Source organism: Vigna umbellata, chromosome 11, assembly GCF_029865625.1.
Source record: "Vigna umbellata cultivar VRB3 chromosome 11, Vumbellata_1.0, whole genome shotgun sequence".
Taxonomy (NCBI): domain Eukaryota; kingdom Viridiplantae; phylum Streptophyta; class Magnoliopsida; order Fabales; family Fabaceae; genus Vigna; species Vigna umbellata.
The window spans coordinates 27,972,810-27,991,889 of NC_142175.1; the positions used below are offsets into that span (position 1 = coordinate 27,972,810).

The 19,080-nt window shown below is 30.7% G+C and overlaps 2 protein-coding genes and 1 long non-coding RNA gene across 7 annotated transcripts; 2 read left to right on the top strand and 1 right to left on the bottom strand.

Annotated features, from left to right (window-relative positions):
• The first annotated feature begins 8,522 nt into the window (after positions 1–8,522).
• LOC124829432 (calcium-binding protein KIC-like) lies at positions 8,523–9,249 on the top strand. The gene has a single exon (XM_047302938.2). The coding sequence runs from the start codon at positions 8,663–8,665 to the stop codon at positions 9,050–9,052; it is 390 nt and encodes a 129-aa protein (XP_047158894.1). The 5' UTR covers positions 8,523–8,662; the 3' UTR covers positions 9,053–9,249.
• Positions 9,250–9,454: 205 nt separating this feature from the next.
• On the top strand, positions 9,455–13,107 carry LOC124829423 (bifunctional aspartate aminotransferase and glutamate/aspartate-prephenate aminotransferase-like). Of its 5 annotated transcripts, XM_088102325.1 has the most exons (7): positions 9,455–9,837; positions 10,345–10,411; positions 11,129–11,375; positions 11,476–11,586; positions 11,765–11,832; positions 12,570–12,627; positions 12,715–13,107. In XM_088102325.1, exons 3-7 carry the CDS (start codon positions 11,349–11,351, stop codon positions 12,907–12,909), a joined length of 459 nt encoding a protein of 152 aa, XP_087958451.1. In that variant the 5' UTR covers positions 9,455–9,837; positions 10,345–10,411; positions 11,129–11,348; the 3' UTR covers positions 12,910–13,107. The 5 variants fall into 5 exon arrangements, with proteins under 5 accessions (XP_087958451.1, XP_047158881.1, XP_047158883.1 ...); XM_047302925.2 differs by lacking the exon at positions 10,345–10,411; XM_047302927.2 differs by lacking the exon at positions 10,345–10,411 and having other exon boundaries at positions 11,545–11,586.
• A 1,708-nt stretch (positions 13,108–14,815) lies between these two features.
• LOC148191411 (uncharacterized) lies at positions 14,816–18,806 on the bottom strand. Its single transcript, XR_015782890.1, has 4 exons — positions 18,326–18,806; positions 17,389–17,422; positions 15,094–15,128; positions 14,816–15,003 (listed from the first exon to the last, which is right to left on the bottom strand). It is a non-coding gene; the product is annotated as an uncharacterized LOC148191411 (long non-coding RNA).
• Positions 18,807–19,080: the final 274 nt, after the last annotated feature.

Consider the following 19,080-nt stretch of genomic DNA (forward strand, 5'->3'; position numbering starts at 1 on the left):
ACCATTGTTGTAAGACCCATAAAAAAAAAATCTATATATATATATATATATATTTATAGTAGTAAATTTTAGTATTTTATTAGTAATAATAATTTTAATGGATAGAAAAATGTAAATTTTGGATATAAAATTATAGTAATTTTAGAAGGAGAGGTTCAAATTTTTGGTAACTTATTTAGTAAATTTTTTTTGAATAGTAAAAAGTAAATAGTAAATAGTAAAAAAAGTAAATAGTAAATAGTAAAAAGTGAATAGTAAAAATAAATTTTCAGCATTTGGATTTCTTAGCATGGAAGAAAGTAGTAGGTAGAAATTAGGATCAGATTTGGTGAGAAAATGATTGAAATATTATTTTTAAATAATATTAAAATAATAAATAATATTAAAATATTAATGAATAGTAAATTTTTTTTACTATAAATAACCATGGGAGGGAAGATTATTCTGCACCAAGAGAAGAGAAATCAAGTGAGAGAAAGTTAGAGAGAAATTTTTAGTTGCAAGAAGAGTAGAGGTTCTGAAAGGTTTCGGAGAAATAAATTCAGAGCAAGAGACGTCTGGAATAGAGGTAGGGGAGCTAACTTTTCTATGCTTTTATATTATGATTTAGTATTTCTATGCTTTTATATTATGACTTAGTATTGTTTTATTACTATTCATATCTTGAAATTATGTATGAATACTGTTAATGCTTACTGTATGTTTATCTATATTGAAATTCGGTGTTAATATTACATGCTGTTGTTTTGAATCTGTAAATAAGAAATTTGTTAAAAACTAGTTGAGGAACACTTTGGCTAAGGAAAGATTTGGTACTTAAGTTGTCCATTGTGACGCACCTCTCTTTCCTGGAAGTCTACTCGACAAGTTTTTAACTTAAATCTTATTGAACAGATTTTGTACTATTAAAATATTGTGCAATATATCTTGTTGGAATGGAAATGTCTGATGAATTCATTTTTGTGGTAGATATGGAATTATGAATTATAATTGTGATAATTGCATTTTATTATACTGCATTTGAATTTATGCATCTGAACATGTTATGGGTAGTATGGGGAGATTTTGTAAGGGTATAATGTGAGTTGAGGAATATTAGTATGGTATGAGTCTTGTGGAGAGATTAAATAAATGTTATGGTATTTGTGTATATGTTGATGTTGAGGGTCCCGTAGTTGGAGGTTATCCTGATACTCTAATAATCATCTCGTCTCAAGTAGAGAGGGATGAATTATGTGGTGAGAGGAGCAGGAGGTCCTGGTCTATGTGCCGGTTTTGGACATAGTGAGGGGATTAACCTTGTAAATGGTATGAAGTATTTTGAAAGTATATTAAAAAAAAAGAAGAAGTAGAAGTCATTACAAGTGCATAACTTCCCGTGACCGCTCATCAACGTATCATCCGGATGAGTGTCTATTGGGTATTGTGGTGTCTATTGGGTATTGTGAGACGAGTGTCTAATAGGAATTGTGGTATGAGAGTGTCGAACATAATTATTATATGATGTTTATATCAAGGTAATTATATATGTTTTATAAATGATTTGTTGCATGTTAGCTCACCCTACTTGTTTGTGTTTGTATGATGTGATTGTTGTATGATGGTATGAGTATGTATGACATAATTATTATATGAGGTTTGCATGCATGTTTCATAAATGATTGGTTGCATGTTAGCTCACCCTACTTGTTTGTGTTTGGGTATGTGCGATGATCGTATAATTCGTTATACGGGAGCAGATGAAGGAATGTTGCCTCACTCAGTGCCAAGGAAGGGAGAAGTAGAAGAACTATAATTAGAACATTTTTACATGTATAGACTTATATCAACTAGGAAATTTTAAAGGGTGAGATTACGGGATGTTACCGTAAATGTAATGTTACAATATATAAATTATGAATTATCCAATGTGAGAATTTGGGATGTTACATTAATGGTATCAGAGCAGTTCGTCCTTAGGATGACCTCTGTGTTGTGGGTCTTCCGTGTCTTCTCTGTGAAGAATTGAGTCTAAATGGTATAATTTACCATTTCCTCTAAATCTAGATAGTAGAGTATTGTGTCTAACTACCATGACTTTTACCATAGATGATTTTCCTTTCTTAATTATGAGGGTTTGAGGAAATATATTAGAATTAGTTAAAGCCTTGATAGGGAGATATAATACTAGAGTTTAAGTTTCAAAGGATGAGTGAAGATGTTGGTGTTTAGAAGTAAATTTTTAGAAGTTTCTAGAACAAAATTAATAGATGAGATATCTTACGTTTCACAAAAAGGAGTTGAGTTCAAAGGCTAGATTAAGAGAAGCTTTGGATAAGCATGAATGTGGCAAGGTTTGAGAAATCAGTTTGGTTTAGTATATCAGCAACGTTAGAAGTCAGAAGAGAAGGAAGTATTGATGAGAAACAGAGTGGCATTGTGTGAGATTGGTAACATGGATTGATGTATCAGTGATGATTGGAATCTGAAGAAAGAAAATAGATGAAGATTTGAAGATAAAGCTTAAAATAAAAAGGGATAGGAATACTGAAGTAGATTAAGAATAAATCAAATATTAGACGAAGAAGAGTAAATAAGAAGTTGTATAAGGCATAAAGAGGATTGAGAGAAAGTTTAATAGGAGGAGAAATTTATAAGTTAAGAGAACACGAGGTCTTTAGAGAAGAATGAAGTATTGGAAGGATTCTAAGCTAAATGGATGATTAAAAGGAGATGGTTAGATTTTTTTCAGTAAATACATTAGAGATAAGATTTGAGAATATGTGATTTTGGTATGAGGAGTAGTGGAGAAAATCCAGGTACGAAAATTTTGGCTTTCGGCTTATGCAAAATATTTGGTATTTTTATGATAGGATTAAAATGTCATGATTTATGGTTGTAAATTTTATTGATTTTGGAATGTTAAAGTTAGTAGAGGTAGTGTAGGTGGAATTAATATTATTATGAATATGGCAAGATAAGGAAGAAGAAGAGTTTGGAAATAGATAAAAAGGAGGGTTGCAACACTAATGTGATTAGGGAATTAGGAATAATTAAGAAGTTGTAGGTTGTAATTGGAGCAATTTCATCAGGCATAGTTATATGGTAGTATTCAAACCTCAATGGTGATGTCGCACCTTGATCTCTATCCAGTGATGTGTATGAGTGAACTTGTTGATAATTACTTTTAATTCGCATAAGATAAAAAAAAAAATTTAGATTTAGTTAACACTAAATATCCTTGGGATATGGTTTTGATCTCGGGAAACACATTATAATTGAGGTAGGTTTAATGATGGTTGTGATAGGGCTAAAGTAAGAGTGTTTGGAAGGTTTATGATTTTAATTTTTGTGAGTACATTTCAATTTGAGATGCTAGAAATTTTATGCACAAAATAAGTAGAGAAATGATTCAGGTTATGAGTGTGAGACTTTTCTAGTTGAATGCGTTCAGATGAGTATTAAATTAAAAATTTTTATTTTTGAATTTTCGAGGACGAAAATTTTTGTTGTTGGGGAGAATGTAAGACCCATAAAAAAAAAATCTATATATATATATATATATATTTATAGTAGTAAATTTTAGTATTTTATTAGTAATAATAATTTTAATGGATAGAAAAATGTAAATTTTGGATATAAAATTATAGTAATTTTAGAAGGAGAGGTTCAAATTTTTGGTAACTTATTTAGTAAATTTTTTTTGAATAGTAAAAAGTAAATAGTAAATAGTAAAAAAAGTAAATAGTAAATAGTAAAAAGTGAATAGTAAAAATAAATTTTCAGCATTTGGATTTCTTAGCATGGAAGAAAGTAGTAGGTAGAAATTAGGATCAGATTTGGTGAGAAAATGATTGAAATATTATTTTTAAATAATATTAAAATAATAAATAATATTAAAATATTAATGAATAGTAAATTTTTTTTACTATAAATAACCATGGGAGGGAAGATTATTCTGCACCAAGAGAAGAGAAATCAAGTGAGAGAAAGTTAGAGAGAAATTTTTAGTTGCAAGAAGAGTAGAGGTTCTGAAAGGTTTCGGAGAAATAAATTCAGAGCAAGAGACGTCTGGAATAGAGGTAGGGGAGCTAACTTTTCTATGCTTTTATATTATGATTTAGTATTTCTATGCTTTTATATTATGACTTAGTATTGTTTTATTACTATTCATATCTTGAAATTATGTATGAATACTGTTAATGCTTACTGTATGTTTATCTATATTGAAATTCGGTGTTAATATTACATGCTGTTGTTTTGAATCTGTAAATAAGAAATTTGTTAAAAACTAGTTGAGGAACACTTTGGCTAAGGAAAGATTTGGTACTTAAGTTGTCCATTGTGACGCACCTCTCTTTCCTGGAAGTCTACTCGACAAGTTTTTAACTTAAATCTTATTGAACAGATTTTGTACTATTAAAATATTGTGCAATATATCTTGTTGGAATGGAAATGTCTGATGAATTCATTTTTGTGGTAGATATGGAATTATGAATTATAATTGTGATAATTGCATTTTATTATACTGCATTTGAATTTATGCATCTGAACATGTTATGGGTAGTATGGGGAGATTTTGTAAGGGTATAATGTGAGTTGAGGAATATTAGTATGGTATGAGTCTTGTGGAGAGATTAAATAAATGTTATGGTATTTGTGTATATGTTGATGTTGAGGGTCCCGTAGTTGGAGGTTATCCTGATACTCTAATAATCATCTCGTCTCAAGTAGAGAGGGATGAATTATGTGGTGAGAGGAGCAGGAGGTCCTGGTCTATGTGCCGGTTTTGGACATAGTGAGGGGATTAACCTTGTAAATGGTATGAAGTATTTTGAAAGTATATTAAAAAAAAAGAAGAAGTAGAAGTCATTACAAGTGCATAACTTCCCGTGACCGCTCATCAACGTATCATCCGGATGAGTGTCTATTGGGTATTGTGGTGTCTATTGGGTATTGTGAGACGAGTGTCTAATAGGAATTGTGGTATGAGAGTGTCGAACATAATTATTATATGATGTTTATATCAAGGTAATTATATATGTTTTATAAATGATTTGTTGCATGTTAGCTCACCCTACTTGTTTGTGTTTGTATGATGTGATTGTTGTATGATGGTATGAGTATGTATGACATAATTATTATATGAGGTTTGCATGCATGTTTCATAAATGATTGGTTGCATGTTAGCTCACCCTACTTGTTTGTGTTTGGGTATGTGCGATGATCGTATAATTCGTTATACGGGAGCAGATGAAGGAATGTTGCCTCACTCAGTGCCAAGGAAGGGAGAAGTAGAAGAACTATAATTAGAACATTTTTACATGTATAGACTTATATCAACTAGGAAATTTTAAAGGGTGAGATTACGGGATGTTACCGTAAATGTAATGTTACAATATATAAATTATGAATTATCCAATGTGAGAATTTGGGATGTTACAATTGTGCTGAAAATTGAAATTTATAATTTGTTCAAATACTCTTTGTTAATAAGCTGGGGAATGGTAGTAGTAAATTGAAATTTACAAAATACTCTATGCTTTTATTACAATAATATGTTATAGCTCCAAAAGAATTTTGATGACAATGTCAATTTTAAAAAGATTTTAAGTTTTTAATCGTTTACAAAGAGTTCTTAGTATATTCAATCCTCAAACTTTTTTATATTTCTGTTTTTTAACTTTTTAAAGATAGTATGATTTGATATTTTACTTAGTCGTCTTACTTTACTCTATATATATTAAGAAGAAGAACGATTATTTTTATTAAAAATATATTGGATTATAAGAGAGTTTTTCTTTGTTTATATTAACATAACGGTGACAACAATACTTATAGGAATGATACTATGTCAGGTAAGATATGAATAGTATCTCCGTAATAAAAGTATTTATTTGTTGTAATGGCTAGATATCAATTTAATATATATTTATGGGTATTTAAAATTTGAAAGCATATACAATTATCTATGAATATTTAAAAAATATATTTTATAAATTTATAAAATAAATCTAAACAAAATTAAAAAAGAATTTAATGTAATAAAATATAAATTAAATTTTATTTTAACTTTTTTTTTCAAATGACAAATATTCATAAGTACGGATAGAATGACAATCAGATACACCTAACCTATTTAAAATATCCATTAGTTACGGATAATAAAAATCCGAAAATAACAACTATTTACTACTGAACAGTATTTTTTATCGTCTAATAATAACATGAAAACTAATGGAAAGCATGACATCATTATCCAACAAATTTTTAACAAAAAAAAATCAAAATCTCTTATCAACCATATTAACCACAAAGTCTTATATTTATTAACACTAATAAATAAATAAAGCGACTATAAAAAATAAGAGTCATGTCACTTCCTTAATAGATAAATTAAAATTATAAGCTAAAAATTTGTATTAAACACTCAATTAAAAATACTCATATTGATAAAAAAAAAAACCCCGAAACTTAATTAAATCTCATAAAAAGTAAATTGCCTAAACAATTTCATAAAACAGGATGATAACATAACGAAGCTAATACATTATTAAGTATGATCGGACGAATTTTTCTTTAATTTAAAAAATAAAAAATAAAACACAATCTTGAATTTATTTTGATTTGAAGTCTGTGTTCTCACATTATGCAAGTCGGCACAAAAATCAGAAGCATTATTCTCATGCCTAAATCCAACAGTTCAACAGTACTTCATTCTGCATGATCGATCGTATTCGATGCTTGCGTCTTCGTCAATCATTCCAAGAACCCTATAACAACTTGAACAATATTTAAACCAAAACAACAAAAGATTTCCAACTCTCTTGTTTTCTTATGTGGAAATAGAATACTACCTTTATCAATTCCTGAAACCTACTTCTCTTTTTACCTCTTTAAAATCCAACTTTTTTTTCATGTTTCACACTTAAAATCAACAAAACTTAATCATCAAAAGTTGCTAATTAGTTTATTATGATCATAAAAAATTGCCACTAAACAATGATTAACTATGATTGGTAGAGTTGTGAAACACGTGAAAAGGGCATGTTGCGAAAGAAAGCAAAGGAAGAGAAATATAAAATGCAAAGAAAGCAAACCAAAGTAAAACTAGCTAGTATGATTTGAAAAAAGAAATATAAAAAAATAATAAAATGTTGCGATTGAGAATTGCATGGCCCATGTGGAAAGGCTGTGATTACAGAAGAAATAAATTATTATGGCAGTTGTGATGTATATGATTGATTGAGAAGACGACAGAATAGGAAAAATTGAAATAGAAATGGAAGAAGAGGAAGGTTCATGGAAGGCAAAGAATGGAACTGAAGATTGCGTCTGAAGTAGAATATCCTTTTGTTCCCACCAAAGGCAGCTTCCTAGAAACCTTCCTATGATGAAAATGAAAAATCAAATCATATATACATGTCTACTTCTCAATCACACACATAACATAACATAACATAACATAACATAACCGTCTTCTCTAGATTCCTCAACTTCTTCACTCACAACAATTCCCAATTCTCCAATACTACTTAAATATTCTTTTGACCCACATATTTGTCTCTCATGCTCAACCTTATCATCACAACTTCCTTTTCTTTTCTATTCATCATTTTCAAAAAGACAAAATTACAGTATCAAATTAATAAAAATCTCATATTATAACTTGATTTTATATAATTTTAAATATATTTAAAGTTTATCTTTTAATATGATATTAAAAAAGTCATTTGAAGCTTTTTTAATAAAATTTATTGTTTGTTGAATTTATAATATTATTTGTTATTAGATCGGCATTAATATATTTATTAAAAATAAAATAAATTTATAATATATAAATAACTACAGACATCATCTTATAATTTATTCTATATTATTCTATGTTGAGACTATGAAAAAAAGTATGCATCCTGTGATGGTTTCTAGAAGTTACCCATAGAGAAATAAAGTTACATTTAAGAGAACAATTGTTAAAAAGAGTGTTAGTCACAGTAACTACCAAAATAAATAGTTATTCTTTATATTAGCTCTTGATTCCTTTAGTAAATACTGTGTAAAGCCAATGAAAAATCCAACTTCCAAATTTGGTAGAAACTAATAATGATATCAAATTAAGAATCCGAAGTTTTTACTAGAATTTTTTATGTTGTTTTCTGTTAAGCATTAAAATACATTGATACTGGTATTTTAAAAATCTTTTTAATATATTTTAAAATATAAAAATTAATATTCATTAGTATATTCCGAAAAAAACAGCACACAAAAAAATCTAACAGAAGAGAATCTAAATTCTCAAATTACAATTTTGAATGATTAATAACTCAATGATTTCTCAATTCTCATATTAAATTTTATGGGTAAAAAATGATGAGTTACATTTGTCAATAGTAAGCATAAAATAAAAAATAAATAAATTACGTGTATTACAGTAAATTTATGCAACAAATAAACTAGTTTTAGTAACTCTTTTTTACGGATCCAAGTGTATCTTAAGATGAATGGAATCTATAAATGGTGATTTTGGAGTTTCAATGAACCTCATAAGTCGTTCGAAAAGGAAGAACTTTTACATGTCTATAAAAGAGGACTTGTCCTAACGAATTCTCATTGAGTGTTGAAAAGTCGCTTTCTGCTTTGGAACGTTGAGAAGCAGAAGAAAAGGGAAGGTTGGTATCATAAAATGGAAAGCAAGCAACAGAGCATGAAGCAAAGCAGCAGCATGGAGACAGAGACAGAGTTTGAGGACTTGCTACCAGTCATGGCAGAGAAGCTTGATGTGGAATCCTTTGTTTCAGAACTCTGTGGAGGTTTCAAGCTTCTATCAGACCCAGAAACAGGTTTGATAACGAGTGAGAGTCTGAGGAGAAATTCAGCTCTTCTTGGCATGGAGGGCATGACTATGGAGGATGCAGATGCCATGGTTAGACAAGGAGATCTTGATGGAGATGGAAAGCTTAATCAAACTGAATTTTGCATTCTCATGATCAGGCTCAGCCCTGGAATCATGGAACATGCTGAGGCATGGCTGGAAAAGGCAATTCATCAAGAACTCAGCAAGTCCTCAGCTTAGATATGTTATTCTTGTTATTGATCCTTCTGTCATCATGTATCAGAATCTTATCTGGTTTGATCTGTGCTGCAGTTCATGAAACTCTTGTTTGTCTTCAAGGGGTGTTCATTATTAATGAAATGAGTTTCTCCAAACAATATGATCATCAAATGATAGCCAATAACAGATAAATTTTGAATCTTTTTTTTTTTCTGTTATCTTGTAAGTGTTTATAGATAAATTTATCTCAGGAAAGGTATTTTTGTTACATTTTTATCTGATAATAGTTTCATTTGATGGTTTCATCTTCGATCAATAGTTATTATTGAAATGATTGAGTGAGTGTTGAAAGAGGAAAAGTCAATGAAAGAGGAAATGAGTTTTGAAAAATTGAAGTGGAAGATGTAGACATGAGACTGTTAAAGGAGCCACAAATTCAGTAAATTGAGATGAGCAAAAAGGACTATTCTGATTCATCACATTCAGTGGTTATGTATGAAAGGATAAAGGGCAAAATAATGGTGGGGCCCAATTGACACGGCTAAAGAAATTGACACTCATTTGACACGGGTGGGGCCCAATTTTTCTGAATGTCATTAAGGGCAAAGTTGTCATTTGCGGTGCCTGAAAAGTTTATTGAAATTTTTCGTTCCTTTCATAGTCGACCCTTTCATCTTGGAAGAGGAAGTCTAGGGTTAAGGTTGAGAGAGAGCGAGAAAGAAAAAAAAGGAGAACTCCATGGCTGCCACAGGCTAGACGTGATCGGTGATCAGAAGAGTTGGAACCGGCAAAGTGCGAAGCATGAGGTTTGTCCCCTTTCTATTCCTTTCTTGTTTTGTCATCATTTCTCTATCTTTCGTTTTCTTTTTTATTCATTTACGAAAACCCTAGAATAAAGGGGCAAAGGCGTGAGACAGAGAGTTTGGGTGGTGCTTCTTCTTCCTCTCTTCTTTTCTCTTCATAACGCGAGAATTTGAGCGGTGTGACTTAATCGGAAGGTGCACGTGATCGGACGGTGGGCGGTGCTTCTTCTTCGTTTCTTCTTTTGTGTTCATTTTCGAAAACCCTAGACTAAAAGGGGCAAGGTTTGATAAAGATGAGGTTGAGCAGTTTTAAATGCATAAGACCTCTTATGCCATTTATCATGAAAACCTTGACACTATTCCTTGTGTTTTATAACAAATTTGGGCCTTATCTTTTCTTTGCTTATTTAGGAAGAAAAAATGTGTCTACGTTTGTAGTATGTGTTTGGTTCACTGATTTCAAGTAATTTGTTTTATTTTATTTTTGTTCAAATGTAAAATAAAACAAAGAAGCACGAAACAAATTGCATTTGGATGAAAGGGTATCGGTTTCAACATTATGAAAATGGTCTAATAGGTGAGATCCTCGGGCTATTAACTTGTTTTAGGTTAATATTATTGATTCAGTTGTATTCTGCACTTACAATCTTGGGTTATGCATTACTCCTAACTATTTTCTTTCTCTTTGTTTTTATATTTCAAACCTAGAGAACATATCTAGCTAGATTTAGTATATATTGTTAAAGAATATGCTTGAAATAACACAAAAAGAAAATGAAAATTGACAATGCATAGCCCAAAAATCAGGTCAACATAAAGAGAACTTTATAGGTGGTTATTACCGACTTGACACTATACAGGCAATCTCAGAATTTTGTCAAGATCTGGCATACCTTAAAGAAGTGTGAAAACTTTTCAGATTTAGCTGACATATTCCTCCTTTGCACTATTGTTTGTATTATGCAATGTTACTTTAGCTATCTTAATTTAATTTAAAGAGGCACCATGTTGAAAACCACCGAAAAAATCATTATATTTTTTTGAATCTGTGATATTGTTATGGAATTAGTTGAAAGGGAATAAAAGAGTATAAAAGTGGTAAGTAATTTAGATGACAGTTACACTTTAAGAAACAAGTATGAGTTGGTTCCTATAAGTTGGATGTCTTTTTGGTATATGAGTGGCAGATGAAATTGAGTAGGTTGAAAATTTAATTATTATATATGGTAACGCCCATATGTTAATTTTTCTTTTGCTGACTTTGGTGACTTTCATTTGTGGTGAGAATTTTCAGGTCATTATTCCAGCTCCATTATGGGTTAGTTACCCAGAAATGGCAAGGTTGGCTGATGCAACTCGTGTGATTCTTCCAACATCAATATTTGATAATTTCCTCTTAGATCCCAAACTCCTTGAATCCAAAAGAACTGAGTTTGAGACTGCTCATTCTTTGCTCGCCATCTAACCCAATTGGATCTGTCTACCCTAAGGGATTACTTGAAAATATAGCCCAGATGGTTGCAAAGCACTCTAGGTTTCTGGTATTGTCATTGAATACATTCACAATAAGATCACTAGTGCTTCAATGTTTTCAACCTAAATGATATATTCTTTAAAGATCTTGATGGTTGTTTTATGCAGGTTCTCTCGGATGAAAATGAACACATAATTTATGGCCCAACAACTGACACTAGCTTTGCATCTTTACAGGGAATGTGGGACAGAACTGTAAGTGTAAATGGATTTTTTAAGGTGAGTATGTAATCTTTTTGTAGATTTGAATGGTGTGTTGTTCATTCATTTTTATTTTATATTGAAATGCTTATGGTCTATTTCACAGTGTGGTTGCAATGAATGATTAGACACGGATGCCTATAAACTTGATTATGATGTTTTTGAGTTGTTTTCATATAGGCCTTTGCAATGACAGGTTGGCGGCTTGGTTATATTGCTGGTCCAAAACATTTTGTTGGTGCATGTGGAAAGATCCAAAGTCAGGTATGCTTTATTATTTTTTGGCATTTCATCTGGCTCATCCTATGCTATACTTGTCTTGATTTCCCTTTGATAGAACAATACATCAAACGAATTTAGCGAGATTTAGCATTTCATTAAGCTTTTAGCATTCATTTGGAATCAGTTGGACTTTTGTTTCTATACCATATTATATGTGAGATGTAGTGGTCGATGCATTATATTGAATTTAGTTCACTTCAGGGGCCATTAGTATTTCCCAGAAAGGTGCAGTTGCTGCGTTAGGTCTAGGTTATGCTGGTGGGGAAGCAGTTTCTACCATGGTTAAAGCATTTATTGAGCGAAGGGATTTCTTGGTAAAAAGTTTTAGAGAAATAGATGTTGTCAACATATCCAAACCCCATATTACAGATTTAAGATTCTAATATCAACTCCATTGGGCAAACCTGTAGGAATCTTTACCGTCCTTTGTGTTTTTGGGCTTGCTTAGACATAGTATGAGGTCCTTGTTTTGATGAGTTTTGATTGGCCAACTCTATAGTTGCTTCTAAAATGGGCAATTTATTTTCACGACTGCCATCCTCACTTTGTCTGACTTTGGTCATTGGTTTAATAATAATAATAATTAGCAAAATAAATATTATTGATTGAACTCCATGACATGGATTACTTTAAGTAATTTAGTTTGGTTAAATAGTCATAATATGCATCAACAATTTATTTCATCTGAAATCATTTTATTTTCTGCTTTGCATATGCAGACTGCAGTTACTAGAAGATGACAAATACTTGTCTTCCACCTATCACATCACGACAATGGTAAAGTTTAAAAGTGTTTTGTACTGTGGTGATATATGTATTCTGAACTTTTTTTACCACTTTGAATGATATTCCGCTTATGTGCAGGTTTTTGCAAGTGATATTGGTTGCCCAATTGATGACTTAGTATGTCTATCAATACCAATTGTTATCAACAAGCCTCCAACACGTTTCGTTGATGACATCCTTAGAAAATTGACTCCACCCGTTCACAACCACCTGTTCACAACGACAAACCTGAATGCAGTGGATCAAAGAAGAACTAAAAGTGGAACAAATTGAGGACTATCATAATACGCTATTTTGTATTTCAGTTTTATCATTGTTGTCAGTTTTGAATATTGTCCGTGTTTACATGGATTTGTTATGTAGTATAATTAGTGAAGTACTAAAGTCAGAATCATGAATATGTTGTTGCATTAAGTGGTTATGTAATGTATGTTATGTTCCAAGTTTTATATGATGTTCCATTATTATTCATCTTAAGCTTGTAGAAATGATGGAAATGTTTTGTGATATAATTATGTTGAATTGTTTTAAGACTTGTCCATTTATTATATCAGTTTCAAGTTGTGTTACACACCTTACAATTTCAAAACAAATATTGGATAGTCCATTTTGTTCTTTGAAAAACACGTGTTATAGAGTTCCACTATTCCCTAATGATCCTTGGTTGTATTAAGTGGTTATGTATAAAGTCTTATTTGGTTATTTCTGAAAGATGTTTTGAACAACAATAAAAGTGGTTTAATTCAATATCAATCATAACATTTGTTAGGTACAGTAAGCAGATATCTACTAAGTACTATGTGATTATTTCTGATGTATGTTATGTATGATAATAAAAGTGGTTTAATTCAATATCAATTATCACATTTCTTAGGTGTAGTAAGTGGTTATGTAATAGGTCCTATGTGGTTATTTGTGAAAGAGGTTCTGTACAACAATAAAATTGGTTTAATTCAATATCAATGATCACATATCTTAGGTCCAATAAGTGCTTACTTACTAAGTCCTATGTGGTTATGTGTGAAAGAGGTTCTGTACAACAATAAAAGTGGTTTAATTCAATATGATCATGACATATCTTAGGTGCCGTAAGTGGTTATCTATTAAGTCCAATGTGGTTATTTATGAAAGAAGTTTTGTATATGTGGTTATTTTTGAAAGAGGTATTGTAAAACAATAAAAGTGGTTTAATACAATATCATCATCACATATCTTAGGTGCAGTAAGTGGTTATCTATTAAGTCGAATGTGGTTATTTATGAAAAAGGTTTTGTACAAGAATAGAAGTGGTTTAATTGAATATCAATCATTCATTTCTTAGGTGCAGTAAGTGGTTATGTACTTAGTCTTATGTGGTTATTTATGAAAGAGGTTTTGTACAATAATAGAAAAGGTTTAATTGAATATCAATCATTCATTTCTTAGGTGCAGTAAGTAGTTATGAACTTAGTCCTATATGGTTATTTATGAAAGAGGTTTTGTACAAGAATAGAAAAGGTTTAATTAAATATCATCATCACATATCTTAGGTGCAGTAAGCGGTTATGTACTTAGTCCTGTGTGGTTATTTATAAAAGAGGTTTTGTACAACAATAGAAAAGGTTTAATTAAATATCATCATCACATAAGCGGTTATGTACTTAGTCCTATGTGGTTATTTATGAAAGAGGTTTTGTACAACAATAGAAAAGGTTTAATTAAATATCATCATCACATATCTTAGGTGCAGTAAGTGGTTATATACTTAGTAATGTATTAGGTGCAGTAAGTGGTTACATACTAATTGTGATATGCATGCACCTATCGTTGTCAACATGTTCTTGGTAATGTATTATGTCCTTTGTTGTCATCTTAACTTCAAAGGGTGATGTTTTCTGTTTGGACCAATTACAATTTAATTATCATAGTATGTTATAGCTAATGTTAATAACCCTTAAGTTTGGTTATATGCCCATATTTTTCCCTCTTCGTTATTGAAAGACCAACCAGAATCAATCATTATGTTTATCTTGTACATGAAGTCTTTCTTTTATATATATTTGGTTTTGCTGTTTTAAAGCTTATGCATTATTAGGAGGTGATTAAGGCAATGTCTCTTTAGCAATCTTTCGATTTTACCTTTAAGTCATCACAATAACAGTAACATATATGTTTACAGAATTCACAAAAAATGAGTGAAGACTACTCAAAATCAAAGCATTTGTTGTATAAATGAATCTGGTATTGCATAAGCAGTTATAGTGTCTACCAAATCGACTAAAAATTTAAAAGGTGTCGACTTTATTCTTTCCTTATGAAAGAATGACAGAGAAACATTTAATTCAACTATAGGTTGGGTTTGACTTGGTGCCTAACTCTAACTCTACCCTGCAAGTATAAACCAAACCATATCTTAGTATAATAAATGCAACAATCTACCTAATAAATATTAAATTGAAACAATTACAGCATATTTACAGGTTCATTGACTTCTCTGTCCATATCACTATATCCTGCACATTTTACCAAACACAATCAACATCATTGTATAATGAGAGTGACAAGTTCAATTTAATATATTGGTAAAATAATATGTATTTAACTCATTCATATCATCAGATTTTTCACTCAATTATCCAAAACAACACATTATTCACATTGCAATCACCTAAGGACAACATTACACACCAAACAGTATAAAGGCAGTACCAATGCGTAAAACATATCCCTTTCATTTTCATACATCTGTGCATGTTCAAACATATTTTACAGACATCCCCAATTCAACCCTTCATCCCATGCACCATAACATAGAGTCATATAATGTACAAAGCATATTTTATCATGCACTCTACTTTATTCAATATCTAATATGTCTTAACAAAACATAATCATGGAATCAGGTTCATGTATAAGTCTACTTATCTCATTTAAGCAGTCATTTTATTAAAACATGTTTTTGTATAAGGGTACAACAAAGCATAATTAAGGTCAACACAATCACTCCATCCAACATTAGAGTCTTAAAGTTAGATTAACAACACCCAACCCTTTAACACCCATCATAATAACACAAGTAATATTAGCATTACTATACATCTTTAAAACATATATATATATATATATATATATATATATATATATATATATATATATATATATATATATATATATATATATTCTACCATCAATTTACCATTCTAACATCAATCGTGGTCCACCAAAATCATTTCAGGAAGTATTGTTTTTAGAAAAATAGCAAGATTTTATACCAGTTTTATAACAACCAACAACAAATATTTTATGCTGCTTTTTAACCAAAACATCAAAGATTTTTCTGCAGAATTTACAGCAATATAGCAAAGCTTTTATATATGTATCATAACAACAAATAGCAAAGCTTTTTGGTAGCATACAACAAGGCTTTTGGGAGCAAACAACAAAGCTTTTGGCAGGAAACAAGAAGCTAAAAATAAAAAGATACAACAACAATTTCTACAGCATTTTTATGTTAAAACAGTATAGTTTTTGGTGCAGTAACAGCCATCAAAACAGCACAATACAACAAGAATTTTAGTGCATTTTTAACAGCATGGGACAACAAGGTTTTATCACATTTGAATCAGCCCAAAACAGCGTAAACAACATTATTTCGATGCAAATAAAGAACTCAAAATATACTACAAAGTACCAGCATTTTAGTGTACAATTTGTTTTATAAAAACACAACATCAGTATTTTTATTACAATTAAAAACAATACTTGGTATATCATGACTAAATGGAACTTAAAAATCAGTTATACTTTGGTAAGAGGTCTCCATCCCTTTGTTCTTTCTATATCAGAATAAAGCTTTTTCATTCCTAAAGTGCTAATCATGACAAAGAGGAAGATGACAGATTTAAAGAAACAACCCAAACCCACCACGGTCAATAAAGTTCTTAGATGAAAAATTATCACTGCCTTTCTCAAGCTCCCCAACAAACAAACAAATGGACCACATTTCTTTAGTGCAGTAAGTGGTTATTTACTAAGTCATAAGGTGATTTGTACAACAATAAAAGTGATTCAATTCAATAGTAATCTTATTTCTTCAAGTAATGTATTCATAGTAATCTTATTATTCTTACCGTCAATGCAGTTAAACATTTGATTTTTTCCTGCAGTAAGTGGTTTTTTCATTCAATATCAATATCTTGGGTGTAGTAAGTGGTTATCTACTAGGTCCTATGTGGTTATTTGTGAAAGAGGTTCTGTACAACAATAAAGGTGGTTTAATTGAATATCATCATCACATTTTTTAGGTGCAGTAAGTGGTTATCTACTAAGTTGTATGTGGTTATTTATGAAAGAGGTTTTGTACACAAATAAACCTGCGAGATGAAACAATTAAATGAGACCTGCGAGATGAAACAATTAAATGAAAATGCAAAACTATTTTATATAGATGATAGAGAAGATTTGTTGTCTGATTAGAAAAGAAAAAAGTAATTATATATTAATTGAGGTTGGAGGAAAAATGTGGTTTGTGGGATGAAAATGAAAAAGAAGAATGATACTTCCCAACTGCTAATAAATGATGATGCACATCACAAAATCCAGAAAAATCAAGTGATCACATACTAAAAAGCAAAACTTTCCACCCTTCGATCTTTAGAAGTCAAGGTAAATATGCTATTCTGCAATATTCCAATATCAAGTAAACAAAGCCAATAAAAAAGCCTTGCCAAAGCCAGATGGTAGAAGACACATAGAAACCTGGCTACTACTTACCTCTTGAGTCTCACATCCATGGAAGATAAGGTCCCTAATGATCATAAATTCTGTTAGCTTTCATAGCCATTTTCAAATTTCAAACAAAACAACCATCTCCTAACATTAATTATAGCTTCAGAAAATTCCAAGCAACTACATCCCGCTTAGCCAATCATGCTTAAAAATTTCAAAAGGACTAAATTTAAAATTGCCAATAATCAATTATTGGACCCAAGAAAAAAACCTTGTGAACTCGACAACACTAGAAATGGTGAAAAATTAAGTAAGATTGCATCACTGCAATTGGCAAACGCTAGACTGACAAGATTAAAAAATATTTTATAGACCCCTCCCAGTTGAATAAAAATAGATAAAATTCAGTAAGTTTAGAATGATTCATGTAAAGATTTCATTCACAAGGCGTAGCATTGATAGAGGGAAGAAAGTGGAAAAGATGGGGATGATATATAAAGGCATGTTTTAAATAGGGAGGTTAGCATAAAGAGTGGTTACAAAGCAATGACATGGATGGATGGGAAAAAATGAGGAATTGCATCTGCAGAGTGCAGTGTAGGTTTGATTCCTTTCATTTGTGTGTCTTCATTTCGAAGACTAGCTCGTCAATTTCTTCTAAAAAATCTATACATCAACAAGCTTCAAATTTTTATTTTATATTTAACTATAAAACTTGTTTATTTTACCACCTCTGTATATTACGAGTACATATTACGACATAATGTATATCACCACAATGTGATATTCCAGAGCATATTGTTTTTGGTTACATAAAACTCACTAATACCATTTTTGTGTTTGGTTCCCACATCGAAAATGATAAAGCATTTGTACTGAAAATAATCTTGCAGAAATACATCACAATGTACTTCAAAAAGGAAACGCGAAATCAAAATAGAAAAACCCTCACTTAGGAGAGATCAAAAAACAAAACCCCTACCTCAAACTCACAATCGAGAGATGAGATTGGGAGCGGCACTAGCGATGGAAGCACCGAAGAAGCAGAAATCAGAATAGAGGCACTACTGATGGAGAAGAATGCTTGTGACAAAGAAAACCTAAATGGATTTTCTAGCGAGGAGCGCGAAAGAAGAACGTTTCCCAAATTCTATTTTTTCCAATTTTACCCTCATCCACTCTGCACTCTTTTTTCCAAAACGCTGATGTGGACCGTGTCATTTGAATGTAACTGACACGTAGGCGTGTCATTGTATTACTACTCTTATTGAAATGATTGAGTGAGTGTTGAAAGAGGAAAAGTCAATGAAAGAGGAAATGAGTTTTGAAAAATTGAAGTGGAAGATGTAGACATGAGACTGTTAAAGGAGCCACAAATTCAGTAAATTGAGATGAGCAAAAAGGACTATTCTGATTCATCACATTCAGTGGTTATGTATGAAAGGATAAAGGGCAAAATAATGGTGGATGCTTTTTCTTATTTTCTTTAAATCAATTTTACTTTCTTTCCAAGATGGTTGCCTAGTTGGTTTCGTTATTAACACCCTTAGTAAGAAGACTAAATATTAAAAGCATACTTTATTTTTATATATTATAAAAAATAATTTAAAATTGTAAAAAAATTCTATACATTTCACTTACTTAAAATCACTTTAAATTCTACTAAATGGGTTAATGAAATTTGAATTCTTTTTAAAAAAGCTATTAAATAGATAAAACAAGACCCATTCTCCTATT